Below are 24,285 nucleotides of genomic sequence, written 5' to 3'. Positions count from 1 at the left end.
GACTATTTGACTAATGGTGATAATGACAGGAATGAGGATGATTGCAATGACCTCAACACATAGCAGCAAGAACAAAGCACAAGTGTGAAAACAAAGCTTTATGAAGTGAATCCAACCCAAAAGTGTTCCGCCTGCAGCCTAAGCTAAAGAGCACTTCCAATGTGGTGTTGCATTCATTATTTACGTCCTGCATGGATTGTTTTATTTCCCTGTTTTTTGTTCTTATCAATACTCATTTGCAGCTCAGTTTCCATTTTCAGCCAACAGTTAGTGCACCTGTTCATTTCAATTGAGCCACCACTTTGTTTTGAGCTGTAACCAGAATGATCTTGAGATGCTTTTAAAGTGGAAATATTGTTTTATTAATCATGCACCTTGGATCAATACTTTTGAAGATATGAAATGGGTAGAATGTGTATCCTTTGTGCAGAGTGTAGAGGGAAAGAGGAGTCTGTCAGAACCTAAAAAAGAAAGCTTCTCAAAGTTAAGTCACACCGTGACAGATCAAATTTTGATAAGCCGTACCCACAACAGTTACCATTACCATTTCCTCACATAAGATCAAACTTAAGCGATCCCTGTGTGGAAATTGGGTCATTACAGGAAAGGAGAGGCTGGAGCAGCTGCACTGATGGAAGTGCTGCTGATTTCACGGCTGCCGGTACTGACAAGTACCTACTCAGTTTCCGGACCAGTCAAAACACATGAAAGTTAAAAATGCTCGGCCACTTTTGTTTTGTTCTGAAAGCCACTGCAGCAGAGCTTCTCCAACATTTACGTAACGCACCTGGTTTAGCTCAACCAAACTAAAATGTATTCCTCATTCTCCCTGCATCCTCCTCATAATGTCCAGCAACGTTCATTTGTGTCAATTTACGCTCGTTAAATGCACACAGCGTTTTCAAAATGAACCTCCTTTTCATGAAATCCTGACTTTTACAACCACCTAATACAGAGACAGAGAGCAAATAAAACACTTCTTGTGCTTCACTGGATATTCATTTAACCAAGACTGGGGAATAAACACAGCACTGCAGCATTTCCACCTAAATAACATTATGATTAATTCATTATGTATTGTGTTTATTAGGTGTGTTTAAAGACAATTTTAACAAGAACATCCAAACATTTTCAACAGTGTGTGGGAGTTTTTAATTAGAGAAGTAAAATAGTAAAATAACACAATGGCAAATTCCTTTAGTTCTTTTGTGTATGATTGTTTGAGAAACCAAAGGCTGAAGAAAAAAGAAACGTGTATCTCCAACTCCCCGTGCAAGTATGTACAATCGAAAAACAATGAGAAATGTATCGTTTTTTATTGAAGATAATGCAATTTTATGTTTTCTGAAGACAAAACTTGTTGTAAAACTAATAAGAGTTTAACCATGATGGGAGGTTGGCGATGGGACACATTGTTTTTATATTTTGATGTCTCACCTTGCAGCAGGGACGTTGCTGTTGTCACAGTCTCCGGTACGCCATCCTTGCTGTAAATGGACTGCAGGAACTCTGGAACGCAGTCGTTTTCATCAACAATAACAACTCGTACCTGGGAGAGGAATGAGGAGGGGAGAGGAGGAGAGTTAAAGATGGAGAGAGACAGGGAGGAAGTCAAATAAGAGAGTAAATGACATAAAGTCAAACCTCTTCACACAAACCTTTCACTTAAATGTGACATTAAAACACACAGATGTTACATGTACTCTTAAAATCTAGTGCCATAAAAATAAAACATTGTATTGACGTGTATCATTATTTCCTCCACCAAGGAGGTCATGCTTTGGGCTTGGTTTGTCTACTTGTTATGAAACTTGGGGAAAGGGTGTAGCATGAGCCAAGTAAGAAGATGTTACATTTTTGACCGGATACACAAACTATGTTTCACTAACGTTAAGATTGAGCGATAGGGCATTTGCATTTTCTTTTTTTCAGCGTTCTCGTTGTTTCCACATTACGCCTTAAAGCTCCTGAACACACCAAAGTCTGAACAACGCCTTCCCAAATAAAGAAATAGGACCATCCTAGCAGCATGTGAATGCACCATTGGCCTTGGAGGAGGTATGTGGAAGAGTGCCATTATAGTTACACATTTGTTCAGGAGTGAATCAGAGTTTACTTAAATTACTTAACAGAAATAAAATATATCAAATCATAAAATAACAACAATGAGTACAGAGTGTCTGCATATCTGCTCTCATACAGTAATGCTGTTACTGTATCTACATGCTAAAACTGCCCAGGCAATCACAAGTGGGAACGCTGGAGATTAAAAGTCACATTGGGTTGATGTTGTGAAAATTTTAAATCTGGGATTACTACTTTAGGCACCGTCCGGAATTGGTTTTCTTTGGGTCTGGAGTCCTTTTCATCTGCGAGTAACCCAAATTAACCCGATCCCTAACCAAAAGGAAGACTCATCCCAACCTTCTCCACAGGCGAGCCCTGACCCTGATCCCTCTGGTTTATTTACCCCTCCTCAATGAGGGAGCTTGTGCAGAGTCTGCCCCTTCAGTAGGTCAGCGGAGAATGCAATCTTGTGCAATTTTACAGAAGCCCTGAGCTAACAAATGAGAGTGGATCAGTGTGCACAGATGAATTTGTACGGTGTGAGCATGTAGGTGTGTGTGTGTGCGTGTGAGACAGTGTAATGGTGTTCAGTTCATTAAGGGCATGAAGGCAAGCACAGCATCTTTTACTAGATGTTGACTGCTTGCATGCAGCATTCAGGAGGAATGCAAAAACACATGTGCTGTTAAGAGAGTCTCTCTGACTTCTTCTCTTCCATATAAACACAGCAGTATGGATAACAACACTACATATCACTCTCTAACACACACACACACACACACACACACACACACACACACACACACACAAACACACACACACACACACACACACACACACACACACACACACACACACACACACACACACACACACACACACTGTGATTTGTGTGTAAATACCACTGGTATTAAATCCTGCTAGGTAAGATGAAGTTCTGTAATATCAGTTAATCCTTCAGCAAAGATCAGCTTGGAAGCAATGGACAACAAAATACAATCTGACCGTGTCAACTCCCTCAGGTGATTTGTGTGTGTTTGCCAGTGACTGTTAATCTTTGTTGGCCTGTGTGTGTGATGCACGGCAGAGTGAGCGAGCCTCTGAGTGCCTTTACGACAGGAAGCGGCGAGGGGTTCGGCAAGACATATGAAAGTACAGTACATGTGTGACAAGGCTGAGGAAAAGCATGATTGAATAAGAATACAGGGAAAGTCAGCCTTAATAAAACCAGATGAGCTCAAACACATGCACACAGACATGCGCGCACACACACACACACACACACACACACACACACACACACACTTGGGGCAGCTGCAGGCAGGTCTCAGGCTGGTTAGGTAACTAATGGTGCTGATGAGCTATCACTCCTAGAGGTAGAAACTTGGAAACTACCTGCAAATTAAAGTCATGCTCAGTGACTCCAGTCAACACAAATACACCACCTCTGTTCGCTGTGTTGGCAGACGGAGACAGATTTCTGAAAAGCTTCTGAAAATCTAAACGAAAAAGGACAGCGACACGTTTCTTCTTTGATAATTATATTTCACCAATGTACACCATTGCATTGCATTACATTGGTGAAATATAATTATCAAAGAAGAAACATGTCGCTGTCCTTTTTCGTTTAGATTTTTATTCTGCTTTTCAGAAATCTGCGAACAGAGGTGGTGTATTTTTTCCCCAAAAAACACACTAAGAGTAACCTATAATCACATTATAATGCATTATAACAGTTATTAAAATGCATTATAAAAAGATTATAATCTATTACAAGCATGCAATTCTAATGCATATTTGTGGAAAAACTATTAATAAAAAATAAGCCGTTGAGCTGTTAGTCACCATTATTGCATGTACAGTCTCAGGACAGCTGCATTTTTGTCTAGAATCAAACGTAATGCACACAGGCAAAATGCCATTTTGGCATGGTCACAGGTTGTCATTTTAAATTGGTTACTATTCTCAAGAGGGCGTGTGTTATGTAATATGAGCTTACCAGAGGGCAGACGCCAGGGGAAAGAGATGGATTTGTTGAGATTGTGATGGACACTCCATGATAACAGGAACCCTGAAGTATTTTGGTTTACTTTTTGTCTGCATCTGCTTGTAAACCTTAATGAACTGAAACCCAGGGGAGCTCAGTGAGAAAACTTTTCAGTTGGGTAATTTTATCCCCTAAACCTAAAAACTAATAATTTTACCAGTACTACCTGTACTGTGACAACTTCACAGAACACAGAAACATTAAATATTGTGTCTTAATTGTTTGTTGAGGCCTATATGAGCCCCAGTCTGCAGTCTTTGGATCCAGAATGACCCACCCTCATTTGAGTCAATAGTCTATAGGTATCAAAGAGACAAACTAGAACAGTCAGCTCTCGGGAAATAAGTCTAAAGGAATGGTCCTGTCATAGGACTGAAGTGTTCAGCTATGAGCCTTTGTTTCCTTTATATCTTTCCAAAAAAGAAGACATATCTGAGGCACAACAGACAAAGCTCCGTGTAGGAATGTTTAAATATTTAAATTAATGTGTGCTACTACATGGAGCACAGGCTTGCACCTATAATTGCCAGTTGCAAATTGGGCAAGAAGTGAGGGCTTGACAGGAAAGCCAAATCAGAGCGGACAAGTTTTGAGTTTTTAAATAAGAAACTGAGAAATAAAGCTCAGAGACAAGTTTGGAAAAAATAATTGTTTTAGGTTTAACTGTTTTATGTTGAATCATTTCAGATGTGTTCAGATCGAATCCGGCTGCATTACTACAAATAAAATAAATTTCCAAAGAAAACCAGGAGTTAAACCATGTTTATTTATTTGTGTGTACTGTACTATACTGTAGTGCAATGTACTGTACTATAATATAATATAATGTACTGTACTATACTGTAGTGCAATGTACTGTACTATAATATAATGTACTGTACTATAATATAATGTACTATAATATAATGTACTGTACTATACTGTAGTGCAATGTATTGTACTATACTGTAGTGCAATGTACTGTACTATAATATAATGTACTGTATTATAATATAATGTACTGTACTATACTGTAGTGCAATGCACTGTACTATAATAACATGTACTGTACTATACTGTAGTGCAGGGTACTGTACTATAATATAATGTACTGTACTATAATATAATGTACTGTACTATAATATAATATAATGTACTGTACTATACTGTAGTACAATGTTCTGTACTATACTGTAGTGCAATGTACTGTACTATAATATAATGTACTGTACTATAATATAATGTACTGTACTATACTGCAGTGCAATGTACTGTACTATAATATAATGTACTGTACTATACTGTAGTGCAATGTACTGTACTATAATATAATATACTGTGCTATACTGTAGTACAATGTTCTGTACTATAATATAATGTACTATAATATAATGTACTGTACTATAATATAATATAATGTACTATAATATAATATAATGTACTGTACTATACTGTAGTGCAATGTACTGTACTGTACTATAATATCATGTACTGTACTATAATATAATGTACTGTACTATAATATAATGTACTGTCCTATAATGTAGTGCAATGTACTGTACTATAATATAATGTACTGTACTATAATATAATATAATGTACTGTACTATACTGTAGTGCAATGTAATGTACTATAATATAATGTACTGTACTATAATATAATGTACTGTACTATAATATAATGTACTGTACTATACTGTAGTACAATGCACTGTACTATAATATAATGTACTATACTGTAGTGCAATGTACTGTACTATAATATAATGTACTGTACTATACTGTAGTACAATGTACTGTACTATAATATAATATAATGTACTGTACTATACTGTAGTGCAATGTATTGTACTATACTGTAGTGCAATGTACTGTACTATAATATAATGTACTGTACTATACTGTAGTGCAATGTACTGTACTATAATATAATGTACTGTACTATACTGTAGTGCAATGTACTGTACTATAATATAATGTACTGTACTATAATACAATGTACTGTACTATAATATAATATACTGTACTATACTGTAGTACAATGCACTGTACTATAATATAATGTACTATACTGTAGTGCAATGTACTGTACTATAATATAATGTACTGTACTATACTGTAGTGCAATGTACTGTACTATAATATAATATAATGTACTGTACTATACTGTAGTGCAATGTATTGTACTATACTGTAGTGCAATGTACTGTACTATAATATAATGTACTGTACTATACTGTAGTGCAATGTACTGTACTATAATATAATATAATGTACTGTACTATACTGTAGTGCAATGTACTGTACTATAATATAATGTACTGTACTATAATATAATGTATTATAATATAATGTACTGTACTATACTGTAGTGCAATGTATTGTACTATACTGTAGTGCAATGTACTGTACTATAATATAATGTACTGTATTATAATATAATGTACTGTACTATACTGTAGTGCAATGTACTGTACTATAATATAATGTACTGTACTATAATATAATGTACTGTACTATAATATAATATAATGTACTGTACTATACTGTAGTGCAATGTACTGTACTATAATATAATGTACTGTACTATAATACAATGTACTGTACTATAATATAATATACTGTACTATACTGTAGTACAATGTTCTGTACTATAATATAATATAATGTACTATAATGTAATGTACTGTACTATAATATAATGTACTGTACTATAATATAATATAATGTACTGTACTATACTGTAGTGCAATGTACTGTACTATAATATAATGTACTATACTGTAGTGAAATGTTCTGTACTATAATATAATGTACTGTAATATACTGTTGTGCAATAGTATGTACTATAATATAATATAATGTACTATAATATAATGTACTGTACTATAATATAATATAATGTACTATAATATAATATAATGTACTGTACTATACTGTTGTGCAATAGTATGTACTATAATATAATATAATGTACTATAATATAATGTACTGTACTATAATATAATATAATGTACTATAATATAATATAATGTACTGTACTATACTGTTGTGCAATAGTATGTACTATAATATAATATAATGTACTATAATATAATGTACTGTACTATAATATAATATAATGTACTATAATATAATATAATGTACTGTACTATACTGTAGTGCAATGTACTGTACTGTACTATAATATCATGTACTGTACTATAATATAATGTACTGTACTATAATATAATGTACTGTACTATGATGTAGTGCAATGTACTGTACTATAATATAATGTACTGTACTATAATATAATATAATGTAGTGTACTATACTGTAGTGCAATGTACTGTACTATAATATAATGTACTGTACTATAATATAATGTACTGTACTATAATATAATGTACTGTACTATACTGTAGTACAATGCACTGTACTATAATATAATGTACTATACTGTAGTGCAATGTACTGTACTATAATATAATGTACTGTACTATACTGTAGTGCAATGTACTGTACTATAATATAATGTACTGTACTATAATATAATGTACTGTACTATACTGTTGTACAATGTTCTGTACTATACTGTAGTACAATGTACTGTACTATAATATAATGTACTGTACTATAATATAATGTACTGTACTATACTGTAGTGCAATGTACTGTACTATAATATAATGTACTGTACTATAATATAATGTACTGTACTATAATATAATATAATGTACTGTACTATACTGTAGTACAATGTTCTGTACTATAATATGATATAATGTACTATACTGTAGTGAAATGTTCTGTACTATAATATAATGTACTGTACTATAATATAATGTACTATAATATAATATAATGTACTGTACTATAATATAATGTACTGTACTATACTGTAGTGCAATGTACTGTACTATAATATAATGTACTGTACTATAATATAATGTACTGTACTATAATATAATATAATGTACTGTACTATACTGTAGTACAATGTTCTGTACTATAATATGATATAATGTACTATACTGTAGTGAAATGTTCTGTACTATAATATAATGTACTGTACTATAATATAATGTACTATAATATAATATAATGTACTGTACTATACTGTAGTGCAATGTACTGTACTGTACTATAATATAATGTACTGTACTATAATATAATGTACTATAATGTAGTGCAATGTACTGTACTATAATATAATGTACTGTACTATAATATAATGTACTGTACTATAATATAATATAATGTACTGTACTATACTGTAGTGCAATGTACTGTACTATAATATAATGTACTATACTGTAGTTAAATGTTCTGTACTATAATATAATGTACTGTACTGTACTATACTGTAGTGCAATGTACTGTACTGTACTATAATATCATGTACTGTACTATAATATAATGTACTGTACTATAATATAATGTACTGTACTATGATGTAGTGCAATGTACTGTACTATAATATAATGTACTGTACTATAATATAATATAATGTAGTGTACTATACTGTAGTGCAATGTACTGTACTATAATATAATGTACTGTACTATAATATAATGTACTGTACTATAATATAATGTACTGTACTATACTGTAGTACAATGCACTGTACTATAATATAATGTACTATACTGTAGTGCAATGTACTGTACTATAATATAATGTACTGTACTATACTGTAGTGCAATGTACTGTACTATAATATAATGTACTGTACTATAATATAATGTACTGTACTATACTGTTGTACAATGTTCTGTACTATACTGTAGTACAATGTACTGTACTATAATATAATGTACTGTACTATAATATAATGTACTGTACTATACTGTAGTGCAATGTACTGTACTATAATATAATGTACTGTACTATAATATAATGTACTGTACTATAATATAATATAATGTACTGTACTATACTGTAGTACAATGTTCTGTACTATAATATGATATAATGTACTATACTGTAGTGAAATGTTCTGTACTATAATATAATGTACTGTACTATAATATAATGTACTATAATATAATATAATGTACTGTACTATAATATAATGTACTGTACTATACTGTAGTGCAATGTACTGTACTATAATATAATGTACTGTACTATAATATAATGTACTGTACTATAATATAATATAATGTACTGTACTATACTGTAGTACAATGTTCTGTACTATAATATGATATAATGTACTATACTGTAGTGAAATGTTCTGTACTATAATATAATGTACTGTACTATAATATAATGTACTATAATATAATATAATGTACTGTACTATACTGTAGTGCAATGTACTGTACTGTACTATAATATAATGTACTGTACTATAATATAATGTACTATAATGTAGTGCAATGTACTGTACTATAATATAATGTACTGTACTATAATATAATGTACTGTACTATAATATAATATAATGTACTGTACTATACTGTAGTGCAATGTACTGTACTATAATATAATGTACTATACTGTAGTTAAATGTTCTGTACTATAATATAATGTACTGTACTATAATATAATGTACTATAATATAATATAATGTACTGTACTATACTGTAGTGCAATGTACTGTACTGTACTATAATATAATGTACTGTACTATAATATAATGTACTATAATGTAGTGCAATGTACTGTACTATCATATAATGTACTGTACTATAATATAATGTACTGTACTATACTGTAGTGCAATGTACTGTACTGTACTATAATATAATGTACTGTACTATCATATAATGTACTGTACTATAATATAATGTACTGTACTATAATATAATGTACTGTACTATACTGTAGTGCAATGTACTGTACTATAATATAATGTACTGTACTATACTGTAGTGCAATGTACTGTACTATAATATAATGTACTGTACTATACTGTAGTGCAATATACTGTACTATAATATAATGTACTGTACTATAATACAATGTACTGTACTATAATATAATATACTGTACTATAATATAATAAAATGTACTGTACTATACTGTAGTGCAATGTACTGTACTATAATATAATGTACTATACTGTAGTGAAATGTTCTGTACTATAATATAATGTACTGTACTATACTGTTGTGCAATATTATGTACTATAATATAATATAATGTACTATAATATAATGTACTGTACTATAATATAATGTACCATAATATAATATAATGTACTGTACTATACTGTAGTGCAATGTACTGTACTGTACTATAATATCATGTACTGTACTATAATATAATGTACTGTACTATAATATACTGTACTATAATGCAGTGCAATGTACTGTACTATAATATAATGTACTGTACTATAATATAATATAATGTACTGTACTATACTGTAGTGCAATGTACTGTACTATACTGTAGTGCAATGCACTGTACTATAATATAATGTACTGTACTATAATATAATGTACTGTAGTATACTGTAGTACAATGCACTGTACTATAATATAATGTACTATACTGTAGTGCAATGTACTGTACTATAATATAATGTACTGTACTATACTGTAGTGCAATGTACTGTACTATAATATAATGTACTGTACTATAATATAATGTACTGTACTATAATATAATATAATGTACTGTACTATACTGTAGTACAATGTTCTGTACTATAATATAATATAATGTACTATAATATAATGTGCTGTACTATAATATAATGTACTGTACTATAATATAATGTACTGTACTATACTGTAGTGCAATGTACTGTACTATAATATAATGTACTATACTGTAGTGAAATATTCTGTACTCTAATATAATGTACTGTACTATAATATAATGTACTATAATATAATATAATGTACTATAATATAATATAATGTACTGTACTATACTGTAGTGCAATGTACTGTACTGTACTATAATATAATGTACTGTACTATACTGTAGTGCAATGTACTGTACTGTACTATAATATAATGTACTGTACTATAATATAATGTACTGTACTATAATATAATGTACTATAATGTAGTGCAATGTACTGTACTATAATATAATGTACTGTACTATAATATAATGTACTGTACTATACTGTAGTGCAATGTACTGTACTATAATGTAGTGCAATGTACTGTACTATAATATAATGTACTGTACTATAATATAATGTACTGTACTATAATATAATGTACTGTACTATACTGTAGTACAATGCACTGTACTATACTATAATGTACTATACTGTAGTGCAATGTACTGTACTATAATATAATGTACTGTACTATACTGTAGTGCAATGTACTGTACTATAATATAATGTACTGTACTATAATATAATGTACTGTACTATACTGTTGTACAATGTTCTGTACTATACTGTAGTGCAATGTACTGTACTATAATATAATGTACTGTACTATAATATAATGTACTGTACTATAATATAATATAATGTACTGTACTATACTGTAGTGCAATGTACTGTACTATAATATAATGTACTATACTGTAGTGAAATATTCTGTACTCTAATATAATGTACTGTACTATAATATAATGTACTATAATATAATATAATGTACTATAATATAATATAATGTACTGTACTATACTGTAGTGCAATGTACTGTACTGTACTAAAATATAATGTACTGTACTATAATATAATGTACTGTACTATAATGTAATGTACTATAATGTAGTGCAATGTACTGTACTATAATATAATGTACTGTACTATAATATAATGTACTGTACTATACTGTAGTGCAATGTACTGTACTATACTGTAGTCCAATGTACTGTACTATAATATAATGTACTGTACTATAATATAATGTACTGTACTATAATATAATGTTCTGTACTATAATATAATATAATGTAATATAATATAATGTACTGTACTATAATATAATGTACTGTACTATAATATAATGTACTGTACTATAATATAATATAATGTACTGTACTATACTGTAGTGCATGTACTGTACTATAATATAATGTACTATACTGTAGTGCAATGTTCTGTACTATAATATAATGTACTGTACTATACTGTTGTACAATGTTATGTATTATAATATAATATAATGTACTATAATATAATATAATGTACTGTACTATACTGTAGTGCAATGTACTGTACTGTACTATAATATAATGTACTGTACTATAACATATTGTACTGTACTATAATATAATATAATGTACTGTACTATACTGTAGTACAATGTTCTGTACTATAATATAATGTACTGTACTATAATATAATGTACTGTACTATAATATAATATAATGTACTGTACTATACTGTAGTGCAATGTACTGTACTATAATATAATGTACTATACTGTAGTGAAATGTTCTGTACTCTAATATAATGTACTGTACTATAATGTAATGTACTATAATATAATATAATGTACTATAATATAATATATTGTACTGTACTATACTGTAGTGCAATGTACTGTACTATAATATAATGTACTGTACTATAATATACTGTACTATAATATAATGTACTATAATGTAGTGCAATGTACTGTACTATAATATAATGTACTGTACTATAATATAATGTACTGTACTATACTGTAGTGCAATGTACTGTACTATAATGTAGTGCAATGTACTGTACTATAATATAATGTATTGTACTAATATAATGTACTATAATATAATGTACTGTACTATACTGTAGTACAATGCACTGTACTATAATATAATGTACTGTACTATACTGTAGTGCAATGTACTGTACTATAATATAATGTACTGTACTATAATATAATGTACTGTACTATACTGTAGTCCAATGTACTGTACTATAATATAATGTACTGTACTATAATATAATGCACTGTACTATAATATAATGTTCTGTACTATAATATAATATAATGTAATATAATATAATGTACTGTACTATAATATAATGTACTGTACTGTACTATAATATAATGTACTGTACTATAATATAATATAATGTACTGTACTATAATATAATGTACTATACTGTAGTGCAATGTTCTGTACTATAATATAATGTACTGTACTATACTGTTGTACAATGTTATGTACTATAATATAATATAATGTACTATAATATAATGTACTGTACTATACTGTAGTGCAATGTACTGTACTGTACTATAATATAATGTACTGTACTATAATGTAATGTACTATAATATAATATAATGTACTATAATATAATATATTGTACTGTACTATACTGTAGTGCAATGTACTGTACTATAATATAATGTACTGTACTATAATATACTGTACTATAATATAATGTACTATAATGTAGTGCAATGTACTGTACTATAATATAATGTACTGTACTATAATATAATGTACTGTACTATACTGTAGTGCAATGTACTGTACTATAATGTAGTGCAATGTACTGTACTATAATATAATGTATTGTACTATAATATAATGTACTGTACTATAATATAATGTACTGTACTATACTGTAGTACAATGCACTGTACTATAATATAATGTACTGTACTATACTGTAGTGCAATGTACTGTACTATAATATAATGTACTGTACTATAATATAATGTACTGTACTATACTGTAGTCCAATGTACTGTACTATAATATAATGTACTGTACTATAATATAATGCACTGTACTATAATATAATGTTCTGTACTATAATATAATATAATGTAATATAATATAATGTACTGTACTATAATATAATGTACTGTACTGTACTATAATATAATGTACTGTACTATAATATAATATAATGTACTGTACTATAATATAATGTACTATACTGTAGTGCAATGTTCTGTACTATAATATAATGTACTGTACTATACTGTTGTACAATGTTATGTACTATAATATAATATAATGTACTATAATATAATGTACTGTACTATACTGTAGTGCAATGTACTGTACTGTACTATAATATAATGTACTGTACTATAATATAATGTACTATACTGTAGTGTAATGTTCTGTACTATAATATAATGTAGTATAATATAATGTACTGTACTATAATATAATGTACTGTACTATACTGTAGTGCACTGTACTGTACTATAATATAATGTACTGCACTATAATATAATGTACTATACTGTACTGCAATGTACTGTACTATAATATAATGCACTGTAGTATACTGTAGTGCACTGTACTATAATATAATGTAATGTACTGTACTATAATATAATGTACTGTACTATAATATAATGTAATGTACTATACTGTACTGCACTGAAAATATTCTATGTAGAGTATTTTTTAAATGGATGTTAATAGTATGACTATAGCATTGCCTTCACCATGCACTATACACCACTTAAAATATGTTGTAGCCATTCAGCCCTCCATTATCTTCTCAATTGTTCCAATGTGATGTAATGATTGGTACCGTAATTCTGTTCAGGAAGCAGCAAAGAGCACATACTGTATAGTGGCACTGTCACACTGTTTATACTGTCAACACAATTAGCCTTCATGACACCATTCTCCACTGCTGATACAGAACACTCTAAACACACTCAAATATTGGATACATAATTACTACACATTTTTCTAGTACAAAAGACTTCACTCATTTAGGATATAATTCAATTCAACTTTTTTCAAGAATCATCTTACAATTCAAATTAAAATCAAATATCGGTGCATTACAGGCCGTATGCTCAGGGCTCGACATACACACAGTGTCTATGTGCGGGCGGTACACTGCAGAGTGGCGGCAGAAGGGGCAAGGGTTACAGAGTCGAAAAGGTGCTAGCTTTTCAGCGTTGATGGAGCTGTATACAGTATGAGGATGTTCGAAAATCTAACCCAGGGTACAGAGGGCAAGCCAGGGCAGGAGTGTGGGCAGACAAGGGCATAGACCAACTCCCTGCCAATTCATCTCTTTCTTTCATTTTTTCATTCCATCTTTCTCTTCTCACCATTGAATCTCGTAATTCTCCTCTCATTCTCGCAATGTTCTCATTTTCCCTCTCTCTCTCTTTATACATGCTCTTGGTGATCTGTAGTCCACAGGGGCCCAGAGCGGAGCAGTTGAGGACAGATCGGTTCAGCAGGACATGTTTTAGCCTGGGGCCAGAGTAATGATGGAAACCAGACCAGATGCATCAATGCCTGCAGCGGTCAGCCGCTGTTCTCGCACCTCCTGACAACATGAGGAAGTCATTGGGAATTCCAAAGCAGTCATTCCAGACGGACAAGTCTATTTGGGTTGGACAGAATACCATACTCATACTCATAGACTGAAAATGCTATACAAGCAATTCAGGTTAAAGGTATTGCTAGCATTATTGAGTTCAAAATGCCTCCCATTAAATAAAAAAAGAGAGCAATCAGGAAGCCCTAGAACCAAACGATCATTTTAACTGCAACATTTATAAACATTATCGTCCATACAGCAACTGGAAATCAATAAAATTTAATCTAACAGCATTTCAGTATCTTAAATGCATGTGCAGCTCAAGGACTGTTCCAGAGTAGACTTGGATTTTATGACCATGTGTGGTTACTTTATTGTCTGCAAGATATATCATACTCACCACTGCTCACTACAATCCAACAGCTGTCATCCAGCCAACTACTACTGCACCGGGTCTACGAGAAGTATTTGACAATAGCTTGAAATGCATCAGATCAAAGTCAGCCGTGCTACACGAGAAACAAGTAAAAGTCGTCCCACTAGTAGAAAACGTATTAATTTGAGGACCTGTCAGAAATTGTTTTCAGTATGCTGTACAGACTGCGTAAGACTTGACGAGATAACCTTGTAATGTCAACAATCTTTGAGGTTTAAAGACGATCAAGTCATTAGATTTGACAGTGGAAATATGATTTGGTATATTTCACACACACACACACACACACACACACACACACACACACACACACACACACACACACACACACACACACACACACACACACACACACACACACACAAACCTCCGCTGCACTGCTCATGCTGTCCAGGCCCTCGCTGCCTCGCACCAATAGCAAGTATCGATGCTGGTCGCTCTCGTAGTCTATAGGGCGGGTCAGGCTGATTTCACCAGTCTCTGCTGAGATGGAGAAGAGACTGCTGGGATTGATGAGAAGGCTGTAGTTGATTGGTTTCTTCTGGAAGGACACAGCAGGGGTGACCAGGAAGCTGAGGAGACATGGAGAGTGCACCATTGACTGAATGTGCAGTACAGGGTGGGGAAAAAGATAGCACAGTATACAGTATACCTGTATGGTTAGGGTTAGATGTCTTCCGAATATTTGTGTATATTAGAGTGGTGCAGAGAAGAATTATGTCCATCAGAGGCCTTTTCCATTGCGCCAACTTCACAACCCATAACCCAAAGCTTCCCACAACCTCAACTGAAGCACCTGTAAGGCTTTTGTTCCCAGTTCTGCTTTGAGTTTCAACTGTGTTTAGCAAATAGTAACATTGGGGGTATAACACCACTTTGAGTACACGCCATTATAAAACCGTGGCGACCGTGGAACTAATACTGTTTTATTTCATGTTTACAACCAACTACTTTAAATATAAATGTTGTTAAATGCATAGTGAGGCTGGTCCTGCAGTAGGAGGTCAATGGAAGGGACCGGAGACAATAGTGTTTGTTGCTTGATAAGCCATGATAAGAGCTGGTGGAATTCTCTAAATGCTAAGGAAAGGTGCTTCAGTGCTTCCTTTCTTATCTCCCTCTGCAATTTCCTATAGTTTGCTACAGAAAAGATTTCAAGATTTTGAGGAGGTTGTTAAAATAATAGTGTACTTCCAAACTATTTACGGTTTGTACAGACACATAAATGACAGGACAGTTAAACATAAATGTTGCATATTGTGAATCACAAAACTGCCAGTATCTAAAAACCCACTTCCTTTACAGTGTTTAGCTGAACACACGTCCGGCATTATTCATTGCAGTGTTAGCTGTAGCCCAAACGCACTGTTGCGTTCCATGGCTCTGAGAGTAGGCCTACCTTTAGTAGCACCCCCTGAGCAGTGGCAGACAGTGGCTGCACTTTACACTGCAGGTTAAACTTAAACTGATTGCAACTAGTGGTGGAGAGCACATCTACTCACAGGCAGATATTGTGCTTTTTACTGTACTACATTTGTCTGACAGCTTTAGTTACTTTGAAGATTCAGATTCAGATTATTATTATTATTGTAGGTTAAAATAAACGTTATTAATTCATTTGTTAAATTCACAAGCTCCCCAGCAGTATAACAGTAAAAGAAGCTCTTCCTTTATGAACACATTAATTCCTTCAATAGTTATATATATTTATTAGAATATATATAATGTTTAAATGGGCTGTTGTGCAGAATGAATACTTTTACCTTTTGTACTTTAATTATATTTTAATGAATTATTTTATTTTACTTCGGCCACCACTGAGTACATCTCATTGTGATCCACTGTTGTGCATTACATCGCTATCAGACTCTTCACACAACTCAAATTACAACTCGAAATCGTAAATACTGATGCACTATTATCATATCTTACAATTCCACTACTAACCACTAAATGAAAGAATAGAGTAGATTAGATAGAGAAGAGTAGAGAAGAGTGCAGTAAGAGGGTAGTGGTCTCCAGAGGGCATACAGGTAGAAAACGCTGAGTCGAGTTGTTGCTTGTTTTTTATTATACGTGCTATCTAACCCTTACACAATTCCCCTGATAAAATCACCGTCAACAACAATCTGGAATATCCACTTCAGTGATTTGCCAAATGTGTCAGTCACATAAAATGAGCTGGAGGGGGATAATGAGACCAATCCAAGGACACTAGTCATAACTGTACCACTTTAGTCAGACCTGAGGCTGTGTGTGTAAGATACACAGTCCTACACAGTTTAGTGTGTGAAGGTATGCAGGCATACACATGCCTTTAAAGTACAGTTTTAATATTCTGTGACATGAATATTAAAAAGTACGTATATTACACTAATACACTACAATCTCATATGAATGGTACAGACCATGCATTACATTCATCACGGATCACTGCATCAATACAACACTGTGTGTGTGTGTGTGTGTGTGTGTGTGTGTGTGTGTGTGTGTGTGTGTGTGTGTGTGTGTGTATGTGTGTGTGTGTGTAATTCAAAATGGCAGTGCTTTTACTTATGTACTGCACATCATCTATTCAGCAGAATGTAAAACATGAAGATGTGTTTGCACCTAAAGAGAAAGAGATATTATGTGTGCACATCAAATGTCTATAATCAATTCATCCTTTCAAACATGTAAGTTGTGTAACACTAACGTTCATCTAAGTGGATATTAATCATTTCATGGATAAAGCTGTGCATTCACAAGCTCACGATTCATGTACTCCTATTGTATTTGTAAAATTCCAAATAAAAAGGCCTGTCAGCCCCTGCAGATCGTTCTAGCTATCGACAATCGTCAATAAAGATTTGTTTGAAAGCTCCAAGGAAGGTAGAAATGTGTTTGTATGTGTGCCCAGATGTGTGGGAATCTGTGAGGTATATCAACCCCTTATGTGGATGTGTAGAGGAGAAATTCAGGATAAGAAATATATATACTGTATATGTATATATTCTGGAGGTAATTCAAGAGATAGGACCAGGCTTTTGAAAACAAATGTATCCCTGTGTGTGTAAACTCACGGTTGTCCTTCAGGGGTGTTTTCCGGTATGGCAATGGTGAAGGAAGCGTTGGTGAACTGTGGCGGTCGGGCTCCAGCCACCACAGAGACGACGACGGGGGCGCTGCGGCTACCCAGCCGGTCAGCAGCCACCACTGTCAGCAGGTACTCCCTGTCCCGCTGCAGGGGAAGGCCTGTAGTTTGTACCTGGCCATTCTTCCTGTCCACTTCAAAACGGCCATCCCCACCTGCAGATAGAAGCAATATATAAAGTTGTATATATACGTTGTATAAATATGTTGTATATCACTCGTTTCTAAGACCATCACTAATGCAATTTGTTTCATTTCCAAAGGTTCCACACTTTTAACAGAAAAGGCTATAATCTGCATTATTACCAGCGTTGGAGACTAGTGAACTACGTGTTACTAAACTAGTACAACTAAATCTTCCAGTAGCTTGATAGTAATTTAACTACATTCATATTTGCACAGTGATTCAAGTAGTTAATTTTTTTTTTATTTGTGTAGTAAACTACTTAAACAATTGTGGGTCATAAAAGGAGAGGAATTATTTTTATCATAGTTTTCCCATTACTTCTCTTCTGCTTGGACAAGTAATAAGGCCCATTGTTTAGAGCAGTGCTCAAGATGTTCATACTGTGTAAAAAGGTGCAAGTTAAGATTAGTTGTTAAGATTGTACGTAGAAGTTACGAAACTGACGAGTAAGACAACAGGCCCCATTTTCTTTAGATCAGAGCTCAAGTGGGTCAAATGATCTAAATAGGTGCAAGTTAAAAAACTTTTTTGGGGGGTATTTAAACTCAGTTGAGTGGAATTTTTAGCTGGCTTGTGACTGTTTTGCATTATATTTAGATATACATTTGTATCACACGAATATGGTCAATTTGGTCTTTTTCTAAGTTAACTTAACCAGACTTGATTTCTCCATTGAGCAGATTTCCTGTAGCTTGCAAAACTATGCTTTCAATGTATCTTCCCCGACACTGATCATCGCACACAAGTATTGGATTTGTTGGACAAGATATAGAGGAACAATAGATGTATCTAAATCTAAATAAAGACAATACACAGATAACATTAGAACATACAGGTACACATATACAGCTTCTTTTAGACTTTTCTAGATAACCCAATATGTTGGTGAGTCATTTGAAGGAAACATTGAGCAGAAAACACTGAAAGTGATGTTTTAAGATAGCTGTCGATGGCATTAAAGCATAGTTATTAGCAGATGAGTACTAAGTATAATGTTTCTCACTAAAATAACAAGCAGATAAACTATAGAGATGCACAGGGTTATGTCACTTGATTGTGATCTTTTTCTTCCAGACTTCATTCTGTGCTTTCATGTTGAGGAGGTTTTCAGCATAAAATGAAAGAATAGCAGGAGACATAATGACCAGTGGACACATAACAGATTGCTTAGGTAACATCTCAGAGTCCAGCAGTGTGGAACTACAAGCTATGTAAATACTGTTGACTTCAAGAGCAGGGAACATTTGTTTATCTGAGCGTGTGACCAGTTAAACGCTTAATTTGACTGGAGAGTTTTCCAAGTCATTGAGAAGTGAAATGCAAAGAGCAAAAAGACCAGGAAGTTAAAATTCATGAACTATATGCAATATAACAGGGCGCGATATGACTTTCATCCAAACTTGTGTTAGTGTAATGTAGTTTCATTTCTCTGTGATACTGCAGTCACAAATTGATGAAACTAATCCGCCTGTAAAAGTTTAGTCTAGACACTAACATTAATGTTTATGTTTTTCTTGTCATTTCTATGGTCAATTCATTCCCTGCCACCCCCATGAGGAAAATTGGAAGACCATCTCTTTATAGACGGTGGTTAAACAGATTCCAAAATGGGCAGAAGAAATCATTACATGGAAAACACTAAGAAAAGCAATTATTTTTGCGTAGTGGAGAAATAATTTACATTACACGACAAAATAAGTATGTGTGCATGAAATACTGTCTCAGTAGGGGCTCGAGTTTCAAGGAGCAACATACACAGACCTGATTCTGCATCATGGAAAGTATTTATATAAAAGTGTCGACCAGGAAACATTTATTCCCTCTGTATTAAACACACCAAGGATGGCACACTGATCCAAGAACAAGCACACTAATGATGTAACTCAGACTCATTTTGAAAAGGGACGACCTATAATGAATGTCTATAAATGGTTTTGTATATAAATCAATGTAATGACTTTAGTATTATTACTAGTAAAATGTTGTGGAGGCAAGTGTGTACTTTCTAAACTTAACCCCCTCATGTCAGAGCGGCTGGAAGAATAAAGCTTTAGATTCAAAGTGGTGCTTTACACAGGTACAAATGTGTAAGGGATCCCTTCGTTCTATTTAAGGTCATAGTATTACATGCAAATGAAGCAGTACGCACAACACCGGGCTCTCACCTCCCTTCCGTAACCTCGAGGTAACAAGTCGGGAAAAATAATGTTAAACGATAGGAAATACAGGGGAAAAGACCTACCATCAGACAGGAAGTACTCCACTTCACCGTTGTTACCTTCATCACCGTCCTGAGCGTGGAGCTTGTAGACCAACGAGCCCGCAGGGGCATCAGGGGAAACCACAGCGAGGTAGGGGGCAGGAATCATGCTCCATTCTGGGATATTGTCATTTACATCTGTCACAGTCATCTCCACTCTGACCAAGTACCAATCTGGACCTGAAGAAGGACAAAACGGAGAAAACTGATGTTTAGGGACCGACAGACCAAATTTAAGTAGTTCACATTTAAAGTTCATGTAAATAAACATTTGTTTGGTTTCTTGGAATAAGATTAAACTTGAGGGACACAACATTGCAATACACCTAGTACTGGTTGAGGAAAAGCCTTTTCATGTTTACAGTGAAGCCTAGCCCAGCTTGATCTATATTTCAGCATGCAAACATTGTTGTCAGAGCTCCTTCTGTTTGTCACACACATTTACCAACACAATGCTGCAAGTACAGTCGCGTTATATCAAACAATATGTTTGTTAAATAAGGAAGGGTCAGAAACAATTGAGGTTTCCACATTGCTCTGCTCGGCAAATTCACTTCCGTTGGTGACAGATTCAGACAAAAAGTGGAAGAGGTTGTTCCTGCTGTGTTAAAGCACAACTCTTCTCTGTCAGGCCAGCAACTCTTCAAGCAAAGCAAACCCTGTCACAATCAGCCAGCAATAGCCTACTGTCTTACTCCATTAAAGAACACACTTAGATTCCTGCAGCGAGTACAAACTAGCCAGCTAATGTAGCAGTGCTGCCAGCTCAAAAATAAATAACATATGTAAACAAACCAGTGCCAACAAGAAGAGGAAGAGAGTAGTTTGCTCAGGTCTAAAACTTACTGGTGCATGCATTAGGTATTTGTCATTGATGAGAAATTGAGATGGGTATTTTTTCATAATTCTTTGAAATTTCTTGGACATTTCTTGGCGCTGCAGATGTGACACAGAGCCTGCCACCTAACTTCACTAGCAACAGGTGCAACGAAGCAAATCTACAAGGTAAACGAAGGGGAACACAGCCTGGCTGATCCACAACCGACGGGATCGCCCTCTAAGATAACAAAGCGCTAGGTAACCTTTCTCTTTTCACAAACTGGTTATTTTAGTAATACAGCATAGCGTGATTGTACTAAGCACAGGACGAGTATTTATTTAGTTTGATTCATTCACTGAGTTTTACTTTTGTAGTCAGGTAATGAGAGGGGTAGTCGATGTTAGTTATTCTTCACATAGACGCAAAGTTTTGCAACTCGGACTCCTGAAAACATGATTTTGGAAATTTTGTCTCTAAAATATGGACATATGCTATTTTTGCCATTCATCTTCATCATCATGGATCATGCGTAACAATAGGCTTTATTTGATGTACCATGCATTAAGGGGTGATTCATCACTAATTCACTTTAATGAAGACATGCATGCTATTCTTGCCATCACCATCGAAGAGTCAGTCCTCTCTTTGAGGCATGCGAACCCGACATAAAGCATATTTAAAGCAATTAATATTATGTGTTTTACCTTTAATATCTTTCAAATAAATGGTTTTGAATATGTTTGCTTAATGTTGCAAAAATGTGAATCCACTATTTAAAATGAAAAAATCCTTCAACCTTTTACTATATGATACATGATATGGAACTTTTTGGTTGTAGTTATTCATTTAATTATTAATCGGAGTTCCAAATTGATTGTTTAGTTAATTTCATTTGACTAAATTAATGTATTGGTTTTAATTTTTCCCTTCGTCAAAAAGGGTGATGCCCAAGGTGAATGTAATGCAAGTAAAAATTATGTTATTTAATATAAATACTGAAAGCTGTTGCACCTACACATTAGTGCACCACATATTAATAATTAATAAACACAATTCTGCTGGAGAATTCAAGTTGTGTGCAACAACTGGTTAAGCAAAGTAGAAATATAGCAACACAGATGTTTGGACACATGAAAATAAAACCCCAGCATGAATTTCAAATTGTTTCTGATTCAAATTGTTTATAATACCAAAAAGAATAAAAAAGAAGTATGTAACATTGCTAAAGTCATCAAGTATTTTTTTCCCCACCTGTTCTCATTCAATTACGCTGTTTTCTATTCAACTGTCATCTCCCTGTATTTCTTTCCTGACTGTGCCATGTGGACGGCAGACAATGGAAGCTGAAGAGGACATCTCTGCATCTCAACTAGCAATTATAATCAGTGCTGCGCTATCTGCACCCGTAGTAAACAGCAATCATATTGACACTGGTAAAACACTAAGGTCCCAAGACCTCATCAGTACACACTCACACACACACACACACACACACACACACACACACACACACACACACACACACACACACACACACACGCGAAGAAGATGCTGCACAGCAGTGTTTGCCGATGGCAGCAGGGGAGCAGAGGAACACTTTCAGGGCTGGAGCCAGATGATTGCTCTGATAATAAAGGCAAGCAGCGAGAGGAGAAAACGCCTTTCTGGTTGTGACTGTACAGTAAACAATGAGAGGAGGAAGGCAGGTGAAAAAATAAATATTTTCAGAATAAGAGGGTGCAATCAAGTAATTCACAGCACAGTGAAAGGGGCAAATTGAGTGTCACAGGAACAGGATTAAGAGTGAAACGCAGAGGCTGAGAAATGACCCTGCGGTTGTTATAGAAACAGCAGAACAACAAAAAGTGGAAGATGGAATTAAGAAGAGAAAACAACGAGCAAGCAATTGCATAAATCAATGGCATTAGAGAAGAGAGGGAGCGAGGGAACGTTTGAAAGAATAACATAAGCGAACATCAAAAGAAGTCACAAGAGCGAAATTAACCATCCACATCTTACAAAAAGCATAGCACTGCACTTGACTCTCGGGTTCAACAAATGTATTTGTATTTGTCTCTCTCTCCCTCTCGCACTGTATCTCCCTCCCTCCCTGTGGTCGTAACAGATTCAGAATTAATTGGCAAGAGGACAATGCAGCTTTGGGGAAGAAGGGACGGCATTACCCAGATAATAAATCAC

The 24,285-nt window shown here is 33.6% G+C and overlaps 1 protein-coding gene across 1 annotated transcript in view; it reads right to left on the bottom strand.

Annotated features, from left to right (window-relative positions):
- Positions 1 to 24,285, bottom strand: part of LOC115023769 (neural-cadherin) — a 312,681-nt gene that overhangs the window by 210,646 nt on the left and 77,750 nt on the right. The window contains 4 exon segments of the mRNA XM_075074155.1: positions 1,438 to 1,549; positions 16,055 to 16,259; positions 18,750 to 18,975; positions 21,249 to 21,446. Of these exon segments, the coding sequence (XP_074930256.1) occupies positions 1,438 to 1,549; positions 16,055 to 16,259; positions 18,750 to 18,975; positions 21,249 to 21,446 (741 nt within the window).

This window comes from Cottoperca gobio, chromosome 3, assembly GCF_900634415.1.
Source record: "Cottoperca gobio chromosome 3, fCotGob3.1, whole genome shotgun sequence".
Classification (NCBI taxonomy): domain Eukaryota; kingdom Metazoa; phylum Chordata; class Actinopteri; order Perciformes; family Bovichtidae; genus Cottoperca; species Cottoperca gobio.
The sequence above is the reverse complement of the archived record's forward strand: the minus strand, read 5'-3'. Positions and strand labels throughout refer to the sequence as shown.